The 14271-nt window shown below is 30.0% G+C and overlaps 1 protein-coding gene across 2 annotated transcripts in view; it reads right to left on the bottom strand.

Annotated features, from left to right (window-relative positions):
* Window positions 1-944: 944 nt before the first annotated feature.
* Window positions 945-14271, bottom strand: part of LOC129230066 (actin-related protein 2/3 complex subunit 1A-A-like) — a 43017-nt gene continuing 29690 nt past the window's right edge. For both annotated transcript variants that reach the window (XM_054864458.1, XM_054864466.1), the window contains exons 7-12: window positions 13385-13485; window positions 11559-11661; window positions 9944-10019; window positions 5380-5480; window positions 4486-4669; window positions 945-1863 (exon numbers count right to left, since the gene is read on the bottom strand). In XM_054864458.1, coding sequence (XP_054720433.1) covers window positions 1831-1863; window positions 4486-4669; window positions 5380-5480; window positions 9944-10019; window positions 11559-11661; window positions 13385-13485 — 598 coding nt within the window. In that variant the 3' untranslated portion in view covers window positions 945-1830. The remainder of the gene's footprint in view (window positions 1864-4485; window positions 4670-5379; window positions 5481-9943; window positions 10020-11558; window positions 11662-13384; window positions 13486-14271) is intronic.

Genomic DNA, 14271 nt, shown 5'->3' with positions numbered 1-14271 from the left:
TTAAAAGTGTATTTTTAGGCTCTCTAATGCAAAAATTTTCCAGAAAAGAAAAAGCACCCAAAACCTTCTCCTTCAATATCTAAGATGTTTTCGAGGACAGCCCCCGAAAACAAACGACCGAAAAACTCGAAATATGTTTTAGCATTATCAAAGAAAGCCTAAAATGCGGGTAAAATGTTAATGTTTCACCTTTAACATGGAAATACTTGAGTACGTTGGATACTGAAAATTTCGATGCCCCAATGTGTCTCTGATACCAAAAGTATGTTTGACTTATAGATTTGTTAGAACACAGATTGAGTTTATTTACACAGGCCTGTATTTTGAACAATTTTCAAAATAGAAATCTAAAAATTTGCAGGATTACTTATTTTCTCACATGTGTCTCTCAATGCGAAATTTTTATTGAAATCAGAAAGGGTGAGGGTTAGAACGGGATTGATCTGATATGGAATTGCTCAAATTGAATATTTAGCTTCATACTAAGTCTTCATTTTTCGACGCTTGACCTTGTGAAAAGTCAAAATGAATAAATTATAGAATTAAACTCATCTTTGCATTTATGACATAAATCTAGAGTTGTTTCAGAAAAAAAGTACATAAATGTGAATAATTAAGAATACAGGGACGAAACTTATTCAGACATGAATTTGGAAAGTGAAACCTGCAAATTTAAATAAAACTCAAAAGCAATCAAGATGCTTTACAATTCGATACTACTATCTATTCTACCAATAAAATCTGACAGTTGAAAAGTTTGGAATAATCAATAGCGTAAGAAATAGTTTGACATTACTAGGTATAACAGAGAAGTAATGGTAATACAGAAAATATTTTAGGCATGATCAATTGCAAATTTAAAAATGTTTAAAGAGAAATAATGTTCAACAACATAACTTTATAAAAAACAATTTATTTTATATAATTACATTTTTATACTTTATGTATACCTACAAGGTAATGAAATTAAAAAAATCACTTAAGTACAGTGATTGCTTAAATGAAAACGATTTCATATTGAAACAAATGTGATTGAAAATCAATGATTTAAAATATCATTAAAATTATGCAGTACATAAATAATTGAAAACGCTGACTTGTCTTGATTGTTGATTGTGCAGCTACAATAAAAAAGAAACTTTGTAAAAATACTCAATAAGGAATAAACTTCAAAAAGAGGAATAAATAAATAATGATTCTGTTTAGAACATTAAACTGAAACAATTGTTATAAAATACAAAATATTAACAACCAGATTTTTGATAATTATTAAAATTAGCATTATAAAATCACAGCTAAACAAAACTTGTGAAGATACACAAAACAAACTGGAAGCAATTGAAAAATTATTCAAGAACTTGGAGACAACCAAGAACTCCAGAGAACAATCTTGATGACCAATGAGTAGGGCTGTTGGTACAGTTCTAATCTTAGTTGATTCTTTTTTGTTCCATTAAGGAACATGTTCTTCATTCTGTGATAGATGATGATAACCTAGAAATTGCACTGTATGTGTAGGAAGATCAAAATAATTGTGTCACACATATACTTAAGTGAAAAGTAATTTCAATGGTCTTGATGAGCAAAATACGTCTTCAATAATCCATGATATAATCTCAGCAAGAGCAACCCTACTTATGGGTCATCTTGGCAACGTGAGTGGAATTGTGCCTCTTCCGATGATGTCATTGTCCACTCTCCAGTCAATCAACTAGAAGATAATCAACAAGCGCCAAGGTAAGAGATAATAACTCTTTCCATAAGGCAGCACCAATAGGGAAGAATGGAGGTTTTTTTCAACTTGATTTTAGTAAAAATTTAATTATCACACTACATTTCACTTGGTAGCATTTCTCCTAAAGCCTGAAAAATGACACAAGAAAATATTAGTCTTTTGCAAAAAATTCTTTAAAAAAACATTTGCAATAAAAGATACACCGACACTCTAAAAGAGAAAAAATAGCAAATTAAAGTAAAAACAAAAATTGAGCTTTGCTATAACTAAATATAGTTATTTTTAAAACGTTGAAAGTCTCTTTTTCTCTTTTCATCATTCTCTTTTTTTTGTAGCAACCCAAATTATCTATCATACTGGGAAATTCGGGTTTCCTGGCATGTTGGTCAACCTTATTTATTCCCGGCATATCAGCTGTTGCGGGATAATGCGGTACATGGAACCTACTCATTTAGTGATTTAACATAGAAGACAGTAGGGAGGGAGGAGACACCAAGAACCATACTTGTTGCTGTATATTATTTTGCTGTATGGTTCTGCAAAGATTAGTTTTAGAAAAGTTTATTTTCTCCTCACCAAAAGTAACTACATCTTTTTTAATGTAATTTTTCTATCTCGTTCATGTTAACATAATTAATTTTAATGTTTTATACATCTAATAGTATAACATTTATAAAGAAGCAGTAAGGTTAAGCATAAAACACAGCATGCTCCCAACTAAAAATCCATTTTATTGATGTTGTGTTAAGAGATGGATGACACGGCCTAGGGAGGGAGATTCTATCTTTCCCTTTTTATAACTGAGACTAGATATGATTGATTATACTATTTTTTGATAAAACAGACACTACTGGAAAGTTGCACCACCAAGAATTGTTGGCAGGAGAGAAATATTTCTCATTTGATAGAGACCTATTATTATAGTATAAACTTTGATAAAATAGGTTTTATCAACACAGTAACCCCTCGTTATTTTGCTTGTCAGGAGACAATAAAAAAGCATGATAAATCTGAAAAAGTGATATAACCGAGCCATAAAAATTAAATATTCAATTAACGTACAAATAAATGACACATGTATCTCCCCCCCCCCCAAAAAAAAGTACTTTATCATCATAATAAACTGATTTTTTAAATGAAAACAAAAAACAAATCAGCATACCAATCTTTCTTTAAAAAATATATATATATGTAACATTTTTTTTGTACCTATACGCACATTATGTCACATTTATTATGTACAATTTATGCACATTTCTTGTGTAAGGGAGGGATGGGACATTTTTGTTGATATTTTAACTACTTTTAAAAACTAGTGTTGTAATAATTACCATCAGTTACATATTTTTTAAACACATAAAATGTATCAAGTTGTTGTTCTGAAATACTGTAATAATTACCATAGTTACATATAATAATAGTTACATATTTTTTTAACATGTAAAAATGTCAAGTTATTGTTCTAAAATTTAAAGTTGTATCAGTAGAAAATAATTTGTGAATCATTTTTTTGCAATAACTGTCTCAATTTCTCCAGACTTTTTCTTATCTTTTGCCTTTTAAAATTACCTTAAATAAAACAAGATATTGAAAAAGATTTAAAATTTCATTAAATTGAAAAATAATCTGCAAAATAAATTAAAAACTATTAAAATGTAAAAAAAAGCTGTCATTTAAACAAAACAATCCATAGAATGCATTAAGAGAGCTGGTTTAAATATAAAATATTAAATGTTCCATTAAAATGGCAAATAAAACAAGAGGTACAAATATGGTGGCAACATACATAATATTTTCTGTTTTCACCAAAGTAAATGAGTCGCAAAGCAGCAATGCAGTCTTATTCTACTCTTCCTGTAATTTCTATTAATTATGTGAACAAAAACTAATGCAGACTCATGCTTCTTTTTATGTTTATATGAGTTTGAAAGGAGAACTATTTCAGTTTTTCAAGCATAAGCAATTGCAAAGGCATACTTTGCATAGTGATCCTTAATGTTGAGATCGGATCAAACTGTATAAAGGGAATTAATTTTACAGAATAACTTTCTTGGGATGTTTGCTTATAACATTTTCAATCATCTGTCAAGTTAACCGCACTTTTTAAAACTAGTAAAGAGCACAAAGCGACAAATAAACCAAAATCAGATCCATGCTGGTGAAACATCACAGGCAACTTAATTAGTTAAATAAACGTCTAGTTCAGGTTGATGTTATTTGATGGACTATTCTGCACACAGGAAGAATTTCAATGACCAATGAGGCATTTTCGAAGCATAAAGATCTGACTGGTGCAAAGTTTACTACATCACAGAGAAGCTCACTTCCAACATCTCTTCAGAACAAAAAAGAGCTGTCTGTGTTTGAAACCTTGTGCATTATGTAATGAATTTGTTCTGAAGTGAGTAAGAATGTGGAAAATTTTATCTTAGCTGAGGAAGATGAAGTTAAAATGCAGAAGTGTTAGCCATTCTGTTGATGTTAATTGCTAGAGCTACCTTAGGGTAGAATTGTACGGGTGTCTTTTCCATATGCAGTCATGTCTTTGGATTATTTTGGGGAAAAAAAATAAAAAAATGCACTTCTCTTCAAAAACATTAGAAAATTCTCCATAGTAAAAGAATAGTTTTATAAATACCCCAAAATATTCAGCAAAGAAAGTTCGTATTTCAAAAGTGTCTATCATATTTATACATCTTTTGCTGTTATTGTAAAGATTAATATGCACTTATTGTCATAAAGTATTATACCTTTAAATTCCAGATCACCATTTTTCCATCCATTCCAGCAGTACATAATTTTGAAATACCTAATTTACTTCCAGAATATATTGTTAAACTGTTAATGGCATTTTGATGTATTGTATCTAATAAAGTATCTACATTGTTTTCTACTATGGCACGCTTATCCATGTCCCTGAACTTCCTCATGGCACTATAAAGAAATAAAAAACTCAATATGAAAAAAGGGATATTAACCAGAACACTGAATATTTTTCATAGGTAATGCATACTTATAAATTATACAAGTTTCCATGTGACAAGGAAACCTCTTCAGTGTGAAAACGTTTCAAGCTTTATGTATAACACACAGTTACAATGAAGCAAAATATTTTTACACTGAACAAGAGGTTTTTGTAACTGCTACAGGTTTTTGCAATTTGTATTATTGCAATATTGGTTTGTTAATAAATTGTTTCAATGCAAAGGTGCAGGTTTTTACCTTATACAAAGGATTTTCCACAAAAAGGGAAAGGGCTCATTTCATGCAGCAACATGGTTTGTAAAAAAATAAAAAGCAGCATATCTCCACTTTAATGCTTTTATAAAATATATATTGTTCACAAATTCTTAAATAAAGAAGCAAAGCACTTAAACTACCCTTGAAATAACTTTTGCATAACATAAAACTCAGAGGAATTTTCAAATTAAAGGTTAAGATCTTATGAGCTTACAATACAAATGATGGGACAGATAGAATAAAAGTTATTAGTTTTTCAAATATGATTTATTTAATGTATGCATTTTGGGCTTTTTTACAGTAAATATTTTATGAAACCATATAAACAAGTAACCATTAAACAAGTTAAAAAACACCTATGTAACAAGTGTTACATGGCTGCATTTAAAATTACTTGTACTTACCTAAAGCCATCAACTTCTCTTTTCTGTGATTTATCTAATTTAGTAACAAAAGTCAGCTTTCCAGCATCATATTTAAATAACATAGGACAGCAATCATGACCCTAAAAATAAAAACGTAATGCTTTTAGTTTGAATGCTGATATGTAAAGTATATCACATAGAAATTTATTTAAATGCTAATGCAAGGACAAAAACTCTTATGTAAAAAAACTTCAGTAATTTCAAGTCAATTTCAAGTGTACAACAGCAACTATCAATTTTTAAAACCCCTCTTTCTATCAAGTTATGATGCAAATGAAGCATTAATTGTGGATTTCTTAAGAGCTGATTAAGAATTACATAACTTAATACTAGTTTAGTGAGATGGAGATTAAAATGCTGTAGGGTCATCCAACACGTTTAAAGATGAAACTTTGGGAAAAAGGGGGAAATGTATCTTCAGTTTTATCAATTTTATCATTGGTCTAGAATTGATAATTTTCTGTCACTTCTATTGGTTTTCTAATGGATGCAAGATTCACACTAGGGAAAAAAGTAAGGTGAGATTTCCCACCTTAACAAATATTTTAAGTGGGAGTTTTTACAGTTGAAGTGGGATTTTTTTTTTTTTTTTTTGCATTTTAGATTATTGTTTTAACATCTTAATATATAAAAATCTTCTGTGCGGACATTTGTCACCATAAGGCTTTTAAACGGCTGGACCGATTTTGATCAAATTTTTTGTGTGTAATTAAGTTGTGGCAAGCATGGTTTCGAAGTACAATGGATCGAATCGAAAACATTTTTGTTAATTAATTAATTTAAATATTGGACGGTTATATCACCCAAATGATTAACATTTATTTTAACCCATTGTTGAGCGAGAATTGAAATAAATATTTAACCTGTTGTCAAAGGACAATAAGAAAGCCAGCTCTGCTTTTTGTAATGAAATTTCCTACTATGACAGCAGTGTCATGTCAATTGAGAATAGATAAAATGTAGAGAGAGAGAGTGAAGCCTTCATTTCTTGAAAGCAATGAAAAAGCAGTGATATATTTTAAAGTAAAGTACTCAAAGAAATTGGATTTCTTTCACAAGGTTCATGCAAAACGCATATTTTTTGTAGTAGTTAAACCATGTGACCGGGTCGGTACTTTAGATTTTCCTAACCAAATGATCGGATAGTACCGTACATAACATTTGTTTCTCAGTTAAAATCCATCTGAGTTTTGACACCAATGGCAACAATACTTTAAGAATTATCAAACTAATCAGTACATCAAAAGAAAAGATGGTGGAATTTGAAAAGTAAACAAATTTTATTTTCATCCAGATTAATTACAACAGGGTTGTTTTGTATACACAAGATCAGTGCAGTGGAAGATTTCTTATCTTTGATGGAAAGAACAAATTAAGCACATATATGAAGTTTTCACTCAAAAGATGAGACCGCTAATCGGTCGGAGTTCGTTTTGCTCACTGATTGGCTGGATTACAGGAACGTTGTGGCTTGGCGACCGCGGCCATAACAATACAGTTGCGTGATTATTTTTTTTACTACTGTTAATGTAATTTATTGTATTTTTTTTTCATTTGGTGAAATATTTTAAATTGCAAAGAATTGTTTTTGGTTTTTAAAGAGAGTTTAGTCATTTTAATTAAAGAACGTGTTTATTTTACATCAGGAGAGGGGGGGGGGGTGATTTTCACTTATTCAGGTAACTTTTTTTACATTTATCATTTTTTAAACGATATCCATTCGATTGTTTTATTCTTTTTCATATGAGGGACGTTGCAGCAGGATTTCCCACTTTTTTTAGATGGGTAGTTATTTTTTTATACTTAATATCTGAGGATTTTTATCCTTTGAGTATGGCTAAAGGAACAAACCATACAAGCTCTGAAGATCTTTCAAGTACATGAGAAAAAATAGTTGATAAAACAACTGCTCAGGCACTAGATAAATCAAGTTGTAATAAATATACGCATTCTGACACCAAGCACACAGCTTAAAACATTTTCTATTTACTTAATTTTTTCAACTTTTCAATTTACAAAGTTTGAACAGAACAACGTCTGTCTGGTCCTCTAGTTTTAGATAAATGTTTTTTTTGAGCATAATATATGCACATTATATAGCACAAAACTTATTTAATGAGCAAAATGTTAACAACAGAAATAGTTTTATGATAGCAAGTTTTTGTCCTGATAAATATGAAAATATCTTTCAATGTACGTTAAATAGGCAATATTCTTCTTTTAAGCAATTATTTGCTAAATAGTGTGCGAATAATGCACTTATCATTGCCCCTAACAGTGATGGATACAAAGGGGGGGGGGGGGTCATGACCCCCCCCCCCCCCAAAAAAAAAAAAAAAAAACTCGGAATGTATTTGAACATTTGCTTGAAAAAATAAAAAACTTGATGGAAACCACATGAAAAAGAATTTTTTAAATTCTTTTTCATAAATCATTTTTTTAAAATATTTTTAGGCCATTACATGAAGTGGATACAAGGGGATGGGGTTTATGTGGGTCCCGACACCCCCCTCGGGATCTGCAAAATTTCTTTGTACAGTCAGATCCCGCTACAATGCGATCCGACTTACGTCAATTGGCTATAGCTCGAGTTTTTCCTGAGTAATGATTTTTTTTTTAAATTGCGGATACCTTCTTTATGGAGATAGATATCAGTACATGAAATATAAGAAAGAGCAGAGATCATCGTAAGAAGCAATTATCTTAATGTTTATTTTAGTATAATTAATGTGCAATAACTTTTTAGTTACGTCAGTTAATGTTTATCCTAAACAACCCTTCATTTCAGACCCAGATCTATAACTATCAGGTTCCGCTACAAATATCAATAAGCCCTTTATGTTTTTTAAATTCTTATCTAAGATGCCCGTATTATTCAAAGTCGCTATGTAAATTTGAACAGGGTTAAAGCTTTTTTCAGCACGAATTCAAAGTTCACTGTTAGAACGGGAAATATCATACTATCCCTTTACGGTTTTTACAAGGTGAATCCCAGAGGTCAAACCAAGTGATTTACTTTAATTTTTATTATTTTAATTAAATGTAACTTAAGTTTAAGAAAATTGCCCTTATGTGAGACTACATAATCTATGGTTGCCGAGAATGGTTGCTATTCGTTTCCGAGAATTTATGACTGACAACACATTCTAAAACCTAAAAATTAAAAAAAAAAAAAAATAAAAATAAATAAATAAATAAAAGCTTTAAAAATGGTTATTTTAATAATTTTTGTATGCAATTTTGAATTTTTCACGGGGGAGGGGGGTAGGACAGACAGACTTTCTCATAGCTTTTGAAAAATTCAGTCTTCAAAATAATTTTACTTGAGTCCACTCTCACCCCTGGCCATGACCCCCCTCTAAAATGAAATCCTGTATCTGCCCCTGGCCCCTAAATGTATCTCAATGCTTCAAAAAAATTTTTGCCAGTCATTCCATTCATACTGGCTGTCTACCTTTTAGTAGATTTGAAAAAGAGAAAAATTTGAGACTACAAATTTCGCTATCTTTTAAACATACACAAAATCAGCAGGGCCTCTAATGGGGTTTTTTCCTCCAGTCAAAAGAACTACTTTTAGTCATTGAAATGGATAGAATGAGCAAAAAAAAAGATAACATGGACCCAGAAAATACTTTAATTTTCCCAACATTTTTTAAAATTTAATTTTTTAAAATGTCCAATTTTTACAACAAAGCGTGGTCTATATGACGTCACAAATGATGCACTTTGCCGCATCTTTCTACAACGTTTCCACGTTATGATAATCAAGCAGTGAATTAAAATTGCGCTCTACGCTTGCCATCAACCATATTGTTGCCAATACACGTGAGTAAAGATGCAAATTAAATATTTTGTTCTGTGAATGGCAACATTGAATGGCATTTCATCATTTGTGATGTCACACAGAAGAGTAAACAATAAAAGCGCACCCATTTAAGTAATTTTTTAAAAATATTAAACTTACATAAATTATTTAAAAAATGGTCAGATCCTATGTTATTAAGCATGCACTTTCAGAAAAAAATACTTTTAAAATTTTGGAAATGACCCCATTGCCAACTGGATTTCTATGCCACTGAGCGCCACGGGTCCCTTTAGTAGTACAGTGCCCCCCACCCCCTCTGCAATGCGGAGTCTACATAGATGCGAGTCTGAATCAAACAAAATTTGGTACATTTATGCACAAAAGCACAACAAAAACCCGTAGCATATTTCCGGCATTAACACAAGAGAAAATACTTGAAATCCAGTGTATAACCTAAACACAATCACGGCTGAATGGCCTAAATACATTCTAGTGAAATGAGATCAGATTAATTTACAATTTCATGTTCAATGATATTAAGTTTTGGAAAATTAAGTTTCTATGAAAATACCAAAATTTTCATATTTTCAAAGATGAAAATACCAGAAATCCAGTAAAATACAGGATCATAATCATCACCGATTACATTCAGATATCTTGCAAAATTGTTTTGTTAATTTATAAATAGTTTCAGGTTACATACACTTCTGAACAATAATTCTTAAATACTTTACTTACTGCAACAACAATACCAGAATTAGAAGCCCAGGCACAAGTGAGATAGGGCAGGAACTGTGTTTTGACAGTTATTAAACTAAAAAGAAATGCCACAAATTAGACAGTCTTTTAACATTTTCCAAGAAAAGATGATTGACATGCAAGGCATAAAAAGTCAAAGCATTTTCTTATAGTTAGGAAAAGTAAAAGTACCAGTTTGAAAAAAAAAATCTAGATCTAAATGCATAATTACCATAATAAATTCAAGAAAACACATGCATTAGAACATAAACATACTTTGAGATTTCAATTCCTTTGCATCCAACAGCTAGTAGTATTTAAAATTATTTCGCTTTTGAAGTTTATTCATTTTCTTCTTTGATTTTGGTTATTACTAAACTACTGGTAGTTCTTAATGCATCTTTTAAATTTAGATTATTTATGAGAATATTTAAAAAATAAAATAAAGACAAATACCAACATATAAAAAAGAAAAGAAAATAAATTTAAAATAATTAATAGTTAATTATGACAAAAATCAAGGTAAAAATGCATAAATAAATAATAAAATGAGAAGATTTAAGGTAACATATTTTACGGTAACAGCGATTTGCTACCATCTTTCAAAACAAAATTTCATGAGCAAAAGGCACAGAACTAAATTTGCACATCTTGAAATGAATATACAGTAGACCCTCATTTTACATGGGAATATGTTCCGCACAATTGCCATGCAAATCAAAATTACATAAATTAAGACAAAATAGTAGTGCTATAATAGGGGTTACTTTCCACTGTTTAAAAAAAAATCACTCTAGTGATAGATAAATATATAATAAATTTAGTGTTTAATTATTCTGATAAATATGCCTGATGTGTATTAAAATGTGAATGAACTTTTTGTTTATAGAAATAAATTACGATAGTCTGTTGGTAGTCATTTTTCTCTGAAGTTCTCTGTAGGGCATTTCAGTATCCATGATTTCTTGTGTCACTTTCATAATAGACTCTTCCTTCAGTAACAAATCAGAAAGATCATTTGCGATTTATGTTTGCTATTGTCAAGAAATAGCTCAAAACGTTTAAACATAAAAGTTTTTGGTTGTGTCCTCATTGGTTTCGTCCTTCTTTGTCACTTCCAAAAGCTCTTCTTCAACGAGCTTTGAATTGCTCGAGTTTTAATTTTAATAACTTTACTTCTGGAAGAAAGATTACCAAAAAACCAATCACAAAAAAATGTCTCCAGTGACGTAAGCTCACTTAGTAACACGTTAAATGCAGTTCATTGCATGTTATCTGCAATCTCAAGAGTTTAGATTTTCAGGAAGGGAAACTTTTTTCCACTTCTACGTAAAATCAAATGAGGGTCTATTGTAGTAAAATCACCCTGTTGGTATACATATCGACGAACTTTACTTTAATAATTTTATCCACATTTTTGAATGGTTGTTTCATTAGTATTTTACTTACATTTTGCAGATTTAATTGGATTTTATTTATACTTAAAAACTATATCTTATTAATACATTTTATTTACATTTACTTAAGTAAAAGAAAAATTTACACAAGAGAAATATTAGACATACAACTAAATGCTTCAAAAACTCAATGTAAAGGAACTTTAAAAGATATTCACCTCATATTATTCTCTGCATCACACACTGATATCGTGCTATCGTGACTAACCCAAGCCAGCTTGGATCCATCAGCAGAGAAACTAACACAATGCACCCATCCATCTAGGAAAACTTTTTTTTTTAAATTTTGTAAATGTTAAAAATATGGTGAAATTAAAAAAAAATAACATTTTAATACCACACTAACTTTTCAAATCAAAACAGATCTTTATTTGACAGACTTTCTGAAGCTATTTTGTCAAGCAACTATTAGTTTTAACTTTTATTTGAGTTGTACAAACTTCTTTTTAGTTCTGATTAATGCTAAGTAAAAGAGTTCTGATATGGCAGTGTTTGCAGTCTCAGATATTAAGTGCCCTATCATGGGTGTCTTCTTTCCATATTGAAGACGAAATTCAGAGTAATTATTTGCGTAAAATTATGCACTTTTTAGGGCTCTTAAAAAACAAAAATCAATATTCAGCACTTCTTACCGACTCTATGAACCCTGGTAAGTAATAACTAAAAATTACTTATTCTGTAAATTAGAATAGCCGGGTAAATGGGCACAGTAATCTAGATTCTTTTAGGATACAAAAAGTAGAAAAGAAAGATAACAATTATCAATTTGGCCTATTAGTTTTTAGTGATGTTTAATTTTTAAGCAGAATAAAAATGTTATTAAAAAATTAATGTGAGAAATACAATTGAAAGCAAGAACATCACATATTTTAAGGCATTTGTAGATGAGAGAAAAAAATATTCAATCTTAACAGTTACACAGCTGCTCTGGATCAAATTACTTCAGAACAAGTTTTTTCAACAATGAACTTGATAAAATCAAAGCTCAGATCCAGAATAACTACTTAACATCTGAATCACCTCATGAACTTAGTGTAAATGGTCATACAATATTTTAGCTAAGTACGTCAGGGCTTCACCAAAAGAAGTACAGGAGCTCTCTAGTCCTCAAAACTAATTTTAATGTCGTTAACAGCCTAAATTATGCTTAATATAAAAAAAATTCACATTAAAATTAAAATAAGCGCAGGAGTCCAGAGCTCCCATGCTAATTAAACTCTGATTAGAGTGCGAGAAATGGGTAGAAGAAATGCAGTATCAGTTTTTCATTAAGTACTTAATTAGTATTTGAATTTTTAATCACTTTAACACCATATTGCAATTTTTTTTGCATTAGCTACGTTGCTCGACAAGATTCTAAATTCATTGCTGGCTTAAGCCAGGTTAAAGGCTGGGCATCACTGCACTAATTTGTTGATTTGGTACAGAACAAAACAGTAAATAATTCCTTAATAAGTTTCCTCCAAAGCATTAGTTGCTTCAAATTGTTTAGAAAATCATTATTAAACAAACACTATCATCCGTATACAGGAATATTTCTGACAAGCTAGTGTTCAGGATCTAGAAAAACTGTCGGTAAACAACGATTGTCGTTAACAGAATCAACTGCACATTACATAAAAATCATAACATTTCGTAGATTTTGCAGGATTTAAATGAGGATATTGTTTAGTTATATGTACATACCGTTTTTTATGAATAAAAACTTGATAAATAAATTATTAAAAATATTAAAGAAAAAGTTTGGTATGACAAGAGTAAAACACATTATCAAAAATAAAACTAATTTGAAAAATAACAGATTTGATTAAGAAATCACGAGTATTCAAAAATCTGTACAAAATAACATTTATAATTTTATCCACTGAAGAAATATCAACAAATAATATTACAGTAACGTTGAATAAATGGAAAGTTTAAAGAAATAATGTAAAAAAAGAACAAATATTTAAAAAATTCATAAGCTATACTTCTTAACACTCACTGTTTGGAAAATCAGCCATCATGTGTCCTAAAGACATTTTGCTTCCCCAAACAGTTGCTTCAGGCCTATCATCAATTTCTTTAATGTATGCAGAAAACACTCTAAAATATATTTGACATTGTTTAATCTGTTAAATATTAACACAAAATAATCGTAATAGTTTAGTGCAGGAAATGTATCTTAATTTGTAGTAAATTCATATGTTTGTATTTAGCCGACTCTGAACTAAACATTTCCTAAACGGAAATAACCAACTTTTATCACACAAAGTTAGAGCTTTAATCCAAGAAACTAGATAAAATGTTGGTTTTTTCCTTTAACTTATCTGCACAAAGGTATTTAGGTATTTATTTCTTAAACATTTCTTGATCGGTTCGGTAAATGCTAGGGGAGGATAGAGATTTTATTAAGAGCATACTTCAAACTACAGGCGCATCATCAATAACTAATGTTTCAAAACATCAACGGTATTGATATATCAACCAAAAACATTGATGCTTTAAAATATATTGATCTTCAAAAAATATATTATGCACATTTTTGAATGAATTACAGACTTACATACATAGTGGCCGCATTTAAGAGATGTTTTGAAGTTGATGAAGTAAATTTATTTGGCATTGCCTGAATGAATTGAACTGTAACAAAGATTACAGAAGCCTATTTTTTACTCCTATAATCCTCCCAATAGTTTCAAATTTTTTGCAATGTACACTATCCCATTTTGATGAAATAAAAACTAACTACATAAAGAGTAAATAAAAATGATAAATAAAAGAAATACTCTTTCTTAGACAAAACCTGTATCGTGCTTTAGACATGAAATCAAAGTTATTTGCTTAAGTTAGGTATTGTTTATGAGGACAGCATGTAAACAAAAATGTTTC

The sequence above is a fragment of the Uloborus diversus genome, chromosome 1 (assembly GCF_026930045.1).
Source record: "Uloborus diversus isolate 005 chromosome 1, Udiv.v.3.1, whole genome shotgun sequence".
In the NCBI taxonomy this organism is placed as follows: domain Eukaryota; kingdom Metazoa; phylum Arthropoda; class Arachnida; order Araneae; family Uloboridae; genus Uloborus; species Uloborus diversus.
Note: the sequence above shows the minus strand (reverse complement) of the source record. Positions and strands in the feature narration are given on the sequence as shown.